Source organism: Balaenoptera ricei, chromosome 2, assembly GCF_028023285.1.
Source record: "Balaenoptera ricei isolate mBalRic1 chromosome 2, mBalRic1.hap2, whole genome shotgun sequence".
Lineage (NCBI taxonomy): Eukaryota > Metazoa > Chordata > Mammalia > Artiodactyla > Balaenopteridae > Balaenoptera > Balaenoptera ricei.
The window spans coordinates 83,281,637-83,294,947 of record NC_082640.1 but is presented as its reverse complement, the minus strand read 5'-3'; the positions used below and the strand labels follow the sequence as shown (position 1 = coordinate 83,294,947).

At 39.6% G+C, this 13,311-nt stretch overlaps 1 protein-coding gene across 5 annotated transcripts in view; it reads right to left on the bottom strand.

Moving 5' to 3' along the window:
- The window catches only part of MYO5A (myosin VA), a 195,605-nt gene that overhangs the window by 16,872 nt on the left and 165,422 nt on the right, over positions 1 to 13,311 (bottom strand). Inside the window, exons 30-34 of one of the 5 annotated variants that reach the window (XR_009500830.1) lie at positions 10,708 to 10,788; positions 8,829 to 9,027; positions 5,662 to 5,736; positions 4,138 to 4,231; positions 208 to 294 (exon numbers count right to left, since the gene is read on the bottom strand). Coding sequence is in view for 4 of the 5 variants with exons in the window: in XM_059913278.1 (XP_059769261.1) it covers positions 4,138 to 4,231; positions 5,662 to 5,736; positions 8,829 to 9,027; positions 10,708 to 10,788 (449 nt within the window). In the remaining variant the exon portion in view is untranslated. The remainder of the gene's footprint in view (positions 1 to 207; positions 295 to 4,137; positions 4,232 to 5,661; positions 5,737 to 8,828; positions 9,028 to 10,707; positions 10,789 to 13,311) is intronic. The other 4 variants (XM_059913278.1, XM_059913279.1, XM_059913281.1 and 1 more) reach the window with 4 other exon arrangements.

The following is a 13,311-nucleotide window of genomic DNA, read 5'->3' as shown; positions in this document are numbered from 1 at the left end:
AAAAAAAGAAATCTATTTAGGTGTAGTTTAAGTTTGAGTTCAGAGACTGCTGGCAAACAAACAAAATGCAGATCAGATGCATTAGAAAGTTTAATCTTGCTGACTCTACAAGGTATCAGGCATGCTTCTGTCACTCTGGGCAGCTTCCGGTGTTAGTTCTGGGAAGCCAGTTCCACAGCATGAGGTTATCACAGAGAACACCAATACCTGCCAGCGCTCTTGCTCATGTGGCAGAGAGCCTGGTGACACCTCGTCCACCTCACGCTGCAGCATCGCACACCGGGACTACCAGCGCTGAAAATCACCACCATCCATCAACATTATGATATCTAAAGAGCGATCATACTGTGATTGGACAAATCAGGGCTGTGGCCACCTCCCATAACCTAGCGTTTCGTATGCATGATGCAGTCCGGAACCGCAGGACTAACTTAATGCCTTGTATGCCTCTCTATAAGAGATAGGAGATTCAAACTATTTAGTTTTACATAAGTTATTTCTGGAGTCACTTTAAACACAACAGCATGAGGATCAAGATCCCTGCCATCTATGTTACTGGTTTGCTTTAAGCCACAGAAACAATTCAATGAGGGGAAACTGGGAGAAAACAGATTCAACATATTAAGTTTATCAACAAATGCACATATTTGGACTCTGTATAACTCAAAAAGAATGTTTTAAACCTACTGATTTTATCATATCTAAGGTGCCACTGATTATGACATATAGTATTATTTTATATAACACTAAAGAAGGAAAAATATTGCCAGTTAAACTAAAACCCATCAACTGCTGTAAGATACTTCCTAATTTCAGAGATGTTAAAATATGAAAAATTGTGCACCACAGAATTTATGAAATATGGTGAATATTTTAACTAAGAGATATTATGTTTTAAAAGAAAGCTTCACTTTCCTTTTGCAAAATCTCTAACGAAGATATTTTTGGTTCTGTACAAAAATGTCAGAGATAAAATTTGCCATACTTTCATTAAAATTTTACTCTGTCTTTGAATTCTTCCCAGAGATTAGAGTCTTCACAAAAACTCACAGGTAAAATTTAGATGTCAGCTCAACATAACCTTGATTTATTTAACAAATCATATAATTAAAATAATCATATAATTAAAATGTCAACCCTTACGTAGTATCAGGAAAAAATAAAGCCTGAAAGAGAGAAGCCAGAATACCACCCAGTTTTTAAGAGACTCAGGGGACCTTGGGGGTCATTTAGTTGAATGCTCCATCTAATACAGCAATCTTCTAGGAAGATCTGAAGCAACATCTATTTCCATTTTCAAGTATAATAGATTCTTTATGCTTGAGAGGAAAACATTCCTGAACCTTTTTGTCCTAGAAATAGAAAGGAAATTGGAAGACTTTTTTTTCCCCCCTCACTTTGGTTCAGGGAAGATCTTGATCTCAGGTTTAATTGAGACAGTCAAATGAATTATTATAAGTAGAGAGGGTCTGTTGGAAAATACGACACAAAGAAGTCAGTGCTCTTCAGAAGGCTTGGGTTCTAGTCCCATTTTGGCCACTAAGTGGCTGAGACTTTGGAAGTGTCTTATGGTTTCTGGGACTCAGCTCTGTTCTCCTCTGAAATAATTAACTGATTTCTAGAATTCTTTTAGGTCTAAATTCTCCGACTCTATGAAAATTGAGATGGAACACCCACTCCTGGATTAAAATACAGCACAAAGCATATCAAATTTTGAAACATTCTCCATTTAGCCATATAATTTCTGCTAAAAATTATGTATGTTGGCATTAAAAAAGTCCTCACTGTCTTCTAAAAATGTCTCCTTAATTAAGTGTAGCCCATAGGAGGAGGTAAGAGTCTTGCTATTTTAAACCAGAAGCATTTAAGTATATTATATTTAGAAAAATATAAGAAAACTTTTAGATATTAGAAGGTGCTTTGCTGTACAAGGTTATCAGTATTTTCTGTACACTGTGGGGATAAGGGGACAGGAGAGAAAGGTGTTGGAAAAGCGTGTTGTCTTTCTTCTCTGCCTTGGGGAGGAGAGGTACACTGCACTCAGCAAACGCTCAAGTCACATAAATCTACTTCATCTTATTCTGTAGATACGTATTATTTAACTCAACTTTTCTTAAGAATATCATAATGACTTTTTTGTTTAATCTATGAATTACCTTCTCAAATGTACTTATAGATTTAAGAATATAGCTGGTAGGATAGTTTAACTGATGAGGTTGAATTCTGATTGATAATGGCTTAAAATTGCCCTAAGCTTTCTCTTTAAGTAAAATATACATATCAAAGAAAGCTAAAGTAAAAATGTAAAATAATAAATGGCTTTTCTATTTATCAAAAGTTACTAACATATGGTAAAGAAACAATTAGGAGCTTAAAAAATAATCTTACAAGTTAATACCCTTAAAATCAGTTTTGTTCAAGCGGATACTCTGCTGTCTAATTATCATCTCATGATATAATTAATGCAGAGTTAAGTACAGAAAAGTTCTCTGAATAAAGATTTTTAAAGTTCCGCCAACAGACATTATAGTCTGGGTCTGTGATTCGGAGGTTCAAAATTTTAATATAATATATGAATCACATAATGCTAAAGGATTATATAATAAAATATGACTGCAAAGTAATCTATCTGATTTCTAAACAAATATTTCAGTATTTGTACATCCCAGGGAATATTATCCCCTTGAAAGTAAATATCCATGTTGCTGTTCTAAATATTTCTTACACTTACCTACACATTCAACAAACATTAATGGAATGATTATGACAGGTCAGACAATATACTAGGTGCTGTGAAAACAAGAGGAAATAAGAGGTGGTCACCATGCTCAGGAAGTTCATAGTCCATTGAGGAAGCCAAGTAATTCAAACAGAAAAACTGCTAAAAATATGACAGTGAAAACCACAAAAGATGGGAGGCAAATTGCGGTACACAGAGGGTAGAGCCGTAGGGTCTATCTGTGTGATCAGAAAAGGCTGCTCTTGAGCATGTGACATATAACTCTGGTCTCAAAGGATAAGCAGGACTTGACTAAGAGAAGCAAGAAGATCAAACAGATGGAACAGTTACGACAGGCCTGGCACACTGGAGGAACGAGAGCCACACAGTTAATCATGGTAGATTCTTTTGAACATTCCCAGTGATGGGGAATCTTCACCCTTTGAGCAGAGCAAACGTTATTCAGAGTGACAATGACAGAATAGATGGGCAGGCTGCACAGTATCATTTTTGGTCCAAATGGTAATAGCCTGCATAGGTCTGAAGGCAATTCCAAAGAGGGTCTCAAAATCTCTTGAACAATGAGATCACTGGGGAATAAGCTGAGAATGTGGCTTTAGCCCTGTTCACTGCTATATCCCTGGCACCTACTTACTGAAGGAACAAACACTAACCCACAAGACAAGAATCATTTGTATATAATAATAACCGATATTTGATCACTTCTCAAGGTGTTTTCCCATCATCATATATAAATCATGAGATGTTTTCTAAAATCTTATTTCTTATAATCATAATTCATTTTTTTTCTTATTTACTTCTCTTTTTGTTTTCCATTAGATGTAAGTTCTTTGAGGACACAAACTGTCTTACTCATCTTAGTATCCCTAATCCTAAGAATCACAGTAATAAAAATAAGTTGTATATAGGATTTACTGCGTGTCAGGAAATATACCAAATGCATTCCACGTATTAATTAATTTAACCCTTACAAACTGTGTCAGGTAGACACCATTATCATTCCCATTTAACAGGTGGGAACACTGAGGCATAGAGAGGTTCAGTAACTTGCCCAATATCAGACGACTAATAGTGGAAGAGCCAGTATTTAAACCCGAGAAGCTTAGCTACAGAATCCATGCTCTTAACCACCATGCAATACTGCCTAGCATAGTGCCTGGTCTATAGAAGACGGTCATTAGATGTTTGTTGAATGAATTCTCTCTTTGTGAATTATTACTACCATGAAAAGAACATTTTCCCCCACCTAGTAATGAAAATTTCCACTCCACGGAGGCCAGGTTTGCTGAACATCATTTTTGTTATTGTCCCTAATATTCACACACAAACCTTTTTAGCCACTAGTATTGCATATAAAACCAAGGTTCAGCAACTGTCATAGAAACATGTTTAAATACCTTCTAGTTCACCAATTTTTTTGGCAAATACTTTCAGTTGTTTTTTCAGTTTCCGGACAGTCTTATCTTGTTTTTCCAGTTGTTCCATCAAATCCTAAAGATCAAAATGAGAAATATAAAAGAAAGATCAAAATAAACCTTCTAAAATGCACAGAAGGAGAGCAGACACAAAATTACAGAAATAGCACTTGTTAGTTTTACATAAAAGCTCCATGAAAGCTCATTGGTGGAGCCCCACCTGGCTAAAACTGGCAGGCAATGGGAAATGCAGCTATAATAAAAGCCAAATGTTAAAATATACAATGCAGTAAAGTCCTTTACAGCGTGATGGACAGCAGGCTCACTGAGGAGTCTTTTCCAGTAGACTCCACAACAATTAAATACTCGTAAAATATACTGCTATTCCAGTAGAAAGGTTTTCTTTTAAAGGGGGAACAGGCAAAGTAAATTCTGATGAATGCACACAGTTTTGTGGGAAGTTTTAAGGATGGTTGAACTTAGGGGCTTTTGATTAACACCTATGTGTGTGAAGCACTGTCTCTATGAGTCTCACCCTTTGGAGAGGCTAAAACTAGTCCTGTAACTTAAGAAAAGTTAAGAAGTTTTGGGAATTAAAAGGTAAGTTAAAAAATAACGACAGTGGGGTGGGATAGGGAGGGTGGGAGGGAGACGCAAGAGGGAGGAGATATGGGGATGTATGTATATGTATAGTTGATTCACTTTGTTATAAAGCACAAACTAACACACCACTGTGAAGCAACTATACTCCAATAAAGATGTTTAAAAAAAAAAATAACGACAGAAAACAGGATAGAGTGGTCTGCAGACCAAGTGGCAGGTTGGATAACATGCCCATAAAAATCTCCCAGGTGATATAAGTTTGCTTATAGAGAAAAAAGGGGATAATTCCACATGGTTTATGCAAAAAGAGAAAACAAAAGCAGTTCGTTCAAGGGCAGGGGGTTAAAAAAACTGTGATAATTGGCTCTCTAATCAAGAATTCTTTCAAATGACCAGCATAATTAAAAGATCGATAATTAAGAAGAAAAGTGGACAACAGCAGACTAGGAGCTTGGAAGGGAAATAAATCAGTGATTTAATAAGTCTGTGGTTGTTATTCAGGTTATGGATTTAAAAAGTTTTTATAAATACAAATATTCATTCATTTTCCAGTTTAGTTTAGACAGGGCTGATTTAGATACTAGACCAGTGATTCAAAAGGAACAGTTGCTAACATTTCAAAGCGTTCAGTTGTGTTTCTTGGATTTTACTTTATCTTTCAAATCACATTTTGCTTCCATCACACTGTAAGCCTAGTGTTAATAACAAACTGAAGGTGACAATGGACGCAGGACATTGATAGAGGCGACATCACTGGCTAAAAGACAGCTGTGGGGAGAAACAGGTTTTGTGACAGTTTTTGAAGAGACTTCCTGGGGCGGGGCAGGCAGCGGTGTGCTCTTCAGTTACAGAGGGCTAGAATTAGCAGGGAAGACAACAGAGAAGCACTATGAGTTTACATACAATCATCCGTTTGTAAAGTGAAATCCGATATGATTGATACTTCTTAGGATCATCTGCATATAATTCCTCAAAATACTGAAAAAACAGGCACAATGGACATTTGTTTTTCTCTGTGAGGGGAATGCTACCTCTCAGCAAAATCAATTTTAAAATATTTTAAAACACAAATTAAAAAAAAAACAACACACAAATAATGAAACTACGTACACTCAAAAGGCTCTGATTTGTCACCTGCCATTGCCCTCTTATTTTTCTAGTACAGATGATTCTGATTATATATACACAAATATATTTTCACATGCTCAGAGGAAACAGGCTATGTTAGCAGGTAAACAGAGCTGTGGTCCACATTCCCCAGAGAAGGCTGTTATTTCACTCCTCAGACCTGCTCACAAGTTGCCGCACTTTCTTTGCTGCCAGTAGCAGCGGCAAGAGTGGGGAATTCACTTAAAACAAAAGTGAGAATAATGGCAAACTTGGAGCTCTTGTTTGAAGTTGGAAAGACTGATGAGAAGCTGTGTGCCTTCCTTCCCTGAAAGGCACCTTGTGGGTGGCCTGTGACGCTTGCCCACTAGAGGAGGGAGAAAAACCAATTCTGTGATTGTGTTGGGGGGTAGGTGGGTGGGAAGGATTTGCAGGGTAGAGTTTCTCAGAACACTAAGCCTAGGCTCACTGCTGCTTTAATATTCTGCCCAAGTGTTTCCTAAAGAAATGCACAATTAAGATTGAGACACTATAATGATTGTGAAAAAGTGCATCATCCCCTAACTGTAAGTTTGAATCCTTTCTCCTGAATTAGTAGTCAGCGAGGCAGAGGCAGCTGACCTACGAAGGGTTTTCCTAAAATTCAAACTCGTTAACTAGATTCTACCAGCTGAGAATTTGGGGGCTTAGTTTATGTTTGTATTAGCTATAAAAAGTTGAGAAGAAAAGTAATACTGTGCATAAGGTTGAAAGGGAAATGCTTAACCAGCTTAGTGAAAAAACTCTGAGAATCTACCAGCCAGAATCATCTTTATTTCATGGTTTCACCTTGTATTTTAAGATAATCATTTAAAAGCACAGAACTTATATGCTCATCAATTATTATTATATTATTTAGTACATTTATCAATTCTTAGGCATTAAAGCATTGTTAGATTAATTTAAGCAACAATATACTTGTGAGTAATAAAATGACATCTCAGAAATATTCCATGATTCAGAAGACCTTCCCCCATAAATTAGTGATATTTCAGGCCCTTCGGAAAGAGTCCAAACTCTGCCCTCACCCACCTTTTCCATTCCTACAATGTAGCCTCACCAGCAAGCTGTCCTCAGAGGGAAGGATAGACTGGGAAAAGAATACCTTTGAGCTTTTTTTTTTTTAGATTAATTAATTAATTTATTTGGCTGCATTGGGTCTTCATTGCTGTGCGCGGGCTTTCTCTAGTTGCGGTGAGGGGGGGCTACTCTTCACTGCGGTGTGCTGGCTTCTCATTGTGGTGGCTTCTCTTGTTGCGAAGCACAGGCTCTAGGTGTGCGGGCTTCAGTACCTGTGGCACGCGGGCTCAGTAGTTGTGGCTCTTGGGCTCTAGAGCGCAGGCTCAGTAGTTGTGGCGCACGGGCTTAGTTGCTCCGTGGCATGTGGGATTTTCCCGGACCAGGGCTCGAGCCCGTGTCCCCTGCATTGGCAGGTGGATTCTTAACCACTGCACCATCAGTGAAGTCCCATACCTTTCAGTTTTGCTTCAAATTAATATAAAAGATGGTTGAATAGATGACACTAGAAAACTATTTGTAATGTAAATGATCACTAATGGAATAATGGAGGGATAATTCAGATTGTTAAATCTTCAGAGAAAATCCAAACTATTTTAGTACAGCTCATTAAAACCCTGAATTAAAGAAATAGAAACAGCGCTTCACTGGTGGCACAGTGGTTGGGAATCTGCCTGCCAATGCAGGGGACACAGGTTCGAGCCCTGGTCCGGGAAGATCCCACATGCCACAAAGCAACTAAGCCCATGCGCCACAACTACTAAGCCTGCGCTCTAGAGCCCGTGAACCACAACTACTGAGCCCACATGCCACAACTACTGAAACCCTCATGCCTAGAGCCCGTGCTCCACAACGGGAGAAGCCACCACCACAATGAGAAGCCCATGCACTGCAATGAAGACCCAACGCAGCCAAAAATAAATAAATAAACAAACAAATTAATTAATTAATTAAAAATATCCCAAAACAGAAACAAATTACCACTAACCCTAAAGAGCTTTTCTCAAAACCAGACTGACACTACAATATAGATTTTATATAGAAATATGGAATTGGGAGTTCCCTGGTCGGGTAACTGAGGAACTGAGATCCCACAAGCCATGTGGTACAGCCAAAAAAAGTGGAATTATACTTTTTCAATGACTTTTACTTTAATAAATATGTTTATCAAACTAAAGTAGAAATCTGTAATAAAAGTTATTTTGTGACTGAGAAAGAAACATTTTAGAAAATATTTTCTATAAAGGAAAGAAGGACAGAAAGAGAAAAAGAGAAAAAGAACAAACTTGGACTCTGTGTCAGCACTCAGAATCTGGCACGGGGAAAAATAATCTCCTCATTCACTGCCCAAGTTCTGTTAAAAAAGAATCACGAATGTATAAACTTGAATCCTGATGTTCCTCCTCCCTGACCTTGGAGCTCCAACCAAGGTCAACCTAAAGCCCCATGTTGGTTCTGCCAACTGCCTTCCCTGACCCTAACTCTAACCCCACTGTCTGCTAGAGACAGGGGCTGGGATGGCCACAGTGGTGCTTGGGGACCAAAGGTTGTGACAACCACATAAGCTCCTCGATGGCAGAGAAGCTGCAGCTGACGTGGAGGAAGCTGAGTTCCTGAGGCTATCAAAGGCCCAGCACACAGTCGGCCGATATCTTCCAGACCCTCCAAGTGAGGGCTGAGATGCACCAGAGCCTTCTGTGAGAAACAACCCGAGCACACGCCTTTTTCACTTCTACCAACGTAGTCGTTATTTTCCTTACTCTGTCCCTGATAGGGAAAGAGGGTAACAAGTGTGGGGCAGTGAGTGTTTCCCAGTCAGGACAGATGTTTTGCTCAGAAAGCAAGGAAGGCCGCCCTGCAGGGCTAGGCCCTGTGTGCTGAGGCGTGTGGCCCGGCACCCGCCTTACCAGGTTCTCGTTGGTGAGCCGGGTGATCTCGTGCTGCAGGCTGGCCTCGATGCGGGCCTCTGGGGGCAGCTGCAGGTTCTGGGCCAGCAGCTGCTGCTGCCGGTTGTTCTCCTCCTTCAGGCTCTGGATCTCCCCGCGGAGGGCTTCGGCCTCATTCTCATGGCTCCTCTTCTGCGACTGCAGCTGGGATTCCAGGAGCCTGCAGAGAAGCCACACGGGTAGGAAAGGGAGGTGACACCAGAGTCCCTGCCTGAAAGGTGCAAGACTCCGTGCTCGCTTGCAAGGGCAGAAAAGCGGGGACTCTGTAGTGACTGTGTAGCTTCTGACTTCATTAGAGTCTAGGAGCTCAACCAAGGGCCAGAAATGGAAACAAATGTGCTCACATTTGTGTCTTTCTGAACTGTGGACCCTGCTACAAAGTTCTCAAAGGCCCCTAGAAACAGGAAAATTTTAGCTCTTTTGAAAGGTTCATAGGAAATGATGACTAAAACAATCAATTAAAAGACATAGGTTAAAGAACCTGGCTTACTACATTCACAAACTAGCATTTAAGTTGGCAAAGCTAGTACCTTTGCCACAAAATCACCGCACTATGGAGGACAAGATTACAAATGCCCCGTCTAATTAAATATGCCTTGAAGACTTTCAGCATTACTAATTCCAGGCAGAGGGTGAGACCAGGGTCCCATTTTTACTTTCTACTTTTATCTCTGAAGGGCAGAAAGGCTGGAGTGTTACTCTGAAATACATACAGATTTACCCAAATCCAGACAGATAGTTCTGAAATTTCGTGTATATATATATATATAATTTGTCATCTTCTCTTTCCCCATAAACTTCCTTATCAGTAACAGAATCCTAACAAGATATGGTTTTAGAACATCAATATTAGTGGGACCAACAAAGCAGCTACTGCTTCTCTGAGCAAACATACAAGTCAGCTGTGCCGTGAGTAGTCTAGGGCAGGAGGATACTAGAGCGAACTGGCATCCTCCCTTCACCAGGCACCCCCATTTCTACATTCACTCCCTTTTCCAAAGCCAAGACAAAGTTATGGATAGGAATTAACTAACATGAAGAAAGAAAAGATGTTCTTTTATTTGAACCCCCTTGGTTATCAAATGCTGGGCAACACTTACTGATGCCATTGCAAGCAAACAGTTAACAGCAGACTGAAAATATTTTAATGATTATAAAATTTCAAAAGGACTTGAACCAATAACACCACAAAGTTAATGACAATGGTTTGTGATTAGAACAAAGCAGAATAAGTAGAAGCCCCTTGAACAAAGAGTCTGCTAAATATTTTTAAAAATTCATCACTAAAATGGCATTTTTAAGAGATTTTAAGACACAAATCTCACTAGAGGAGATGAGTGTCTGTGTTAGAAAGGTGTTGCTGTTTCAATTTCATTTGCTTTCCCCTAAACATATTTAACATGTTGAGTTAGGGTTATTATTTTGAACTGTAGCAATGCAGGAAACCCTCTTTGTTTGCGGTTTCACAAATCGGAATTTCACAGTAACCACACAGAACGCCGAATCGTGTACTTAACACTGCTGTTAGGCAGCATGATCATAATATATGAGAATGTAGACACATTGCCCAGGCACATATATTCTTTAAATTGATCATTATTCCAAACAAGAAACCACTAAGTAATAGGTATTAATCTCTCCTGCAGTAGTAGCTTGGGCTCCAGTTAAGAGGTTTGGATTTTCTTCCACTTTTAGTGAGATATTCACAAATTTTAGTGTCTGAAATTTACCCAGGAAGACAATTAATGAATAAGAAATACAGAAGTTAAAGTCGGGAGGCCACTGTTAGTAAGAAAAACAACAAATTAATAACATTCCATTTTGAGGAGACAAATATAACCTGTTGGCTTGTTTTAACCCTTCATAAACCAGCAACAGCTCTCCATCCTCATTCAACTCATGGCCATCCATAGCAGATGATCTTCCATGCAAAAGGAACAATAATGCAAAACACAAAGGGATGGTAATGAGATGATGGTGGTCAAGAGCAGCACGTGATAGTTCAATATTTTATTAAGTCAACAGGACTGTTTTTATTAATTACAGATGACTTTAAGATATTACCACAAAAATCATTTTTGGTTAATTTTTTTAAAAAATGGGTAACACGTAACATCACACGTAAATGTGTAGAAATTAAAACAAAATAATCAACATCTAGAGCTACTTTTCCTACAAAATAATAAATGACTGAAGAGGTGAGAAGGAGGTTCTGTTTTTAACATTTTATTCAGCTAGCAGAGTGATCTTTTTTTTTTTTAAACATCTTTATTGGAGTATAATTGCTTTACAATGGTGTGTTAGTTTCTGCTCTATAACAAAGTGAATCAGCTATACATATACATACATCCCCATATCTCCTCCCTCTTGCGTCTCCCTCCCATCCTCCCTATCCCACCCCTCTAGGTGGTCACAAAGCACCAAGCTGATCTCCCTGTGCCATGCAACTGCTTCCCACTTCAGCTAGCAGAGTGATCTTATATGTCACATATTATGTTAGAGACTAACCAAAACAGTCATATACATATAGAATGAAAATTTCAGCTACTGTCTTCATGTGGCAATTTTCATAATTCATTTCAAAATGAAGTTTTAAGTCTTCTGGGTAGGAATTTGTTTTAGCTTAATAAAATCTGATTTTGTATTTTTTAAATTATTTTTAAAAATTCTTATAGGAGTAACTTATAAGCCAGTATAGGTCCAAAGTTCCCAGCTTTTATGACACAACTTTTAAAAGATTTTTTGTGTCAAAAATTAATTTTAAGACCTGGGGAAACTGCTTTTTTATTAGAAGTGTGACACATTTTATTAGAAGTATGTAGAATTAACAAAACTGACAGAGTTGGTTATAGTTTTTTTTCTACTGAGGGTATAAAAATAATATTTTTGAGTGTTTGTCAAGTGTCAGACACCGTTCTACATCCTTCCACATGTATCATTTCATTTAGTTCTCCCAGTAACCCAATATATATCATTTGCCACACTGCAGAAGAAGACACTGAGGCTTAGACGTAAGATACCTGCAGGGGTTGCACAGTTGGCAAGTGGGAGAGGCCAGGGCTATCTGACTCCAGAGCCCAGGTTCTTACTCCTCCTACTAGACTTCTGTTTTGTTTGTTTGTTTGTTTATTTATGGCTGCGTTGGGTCTTTGTTGCTGCGTGCGGGCTTTTCCTAGTTGCGGCGAGCAGGGGCTACTCTTCGTTGCGGTGCGCGGGCTTCTCATTGCGGTGGCCTCTCCCATTGCAGAGCACGGGCTCTTGGCGCGTGGGCTTCAGTTGTTGTGGCTCACAGGCTCTAGAGCACAGGCTCAGTAGTTGTGGCGCATGGGCTTAGTTGCTCCGCGGCATGTGGGGTCTTCCCGGACCAGGGCTTGAACCCGTGTCCCCTCCATTGGCAGGCGGATTCTTAACCACTGTGCCACCAGGGAAGCCCCTAGACTTCTGTTGTTGATACGATGTTTACATAAAACAAATTTCAGAGATTGCTCTTCTATTTTCCATCTACCATCTCTCCCTGAAGAGTTGATTTATTTGCATGGTTTCAACTGTATTATTACATGCTGATGACTTCAATATTTACATCTCAGCCTACATATCTCTCCTGTTCCAGATCTATATTTTCAACCACCTAATGAATTTCTCTCCTTGGATGTCTTCCTACCTCCTTAAATATTTGTAAATCTACAGATCATTTCCTGTACTTCCCCACACCCCAGACCCAGGATCACAAACTGGCATCACTATATCCAACCAAGTATCCACAGCAGACACTGCAGAGTTACCCTTCACGGTCCCCACCCCACACAGCCAACAAACTGCAAGGCTACTCACCCCAACTTCTTATGTATCTTTCAAAGTGTCCCACTTCCTTCAATCCCAACTGTTGCCAACTAAGTCAAAGTCACTATAATCAGTCATTCAATTATGGTAATGACCTCTTAACTGGTCTTTATGCTTTCAATCTTGCTCCATTACAATCTATTCTCTAACATAAAAGCCAGGGCTAGCTTTCTAAAATTCCAATCTCATCATATCATTCTCCTACTTAAAATCTTTCAGCAGCTTCCCTGGTGGTGCAGTGGTTAAGAATCTGCCTGCCAATGCAGGGGACACGCGTTCGAGCCCTGGTCCGGGAAGATCCCGCATGCCGCAGAGCAACTAAGCCCGCGAGCCACAACTACTGAAGCCTGCGCGCCTAGAGCCCGTGCTCTGAAACAAGAGAAGCCGCCGCAATGAGAAGCCTGTGCACGGCAACGAAGAGTAGCCCCTGCTCGCCATAACTAGAGAAAAGCCTGTGCGCAGCAACAAAGACCCAACGCAGCCAAAAATAAAAATAAATAAATTAGTTTTTTTTACAAAAGTGACTTCCTTCCTGTCACTGGAGGGAAGTCCAAATTATCTTGGCTGTCTCCCCAACAGCCTATAAACTCTGTGAAAGGAAGGA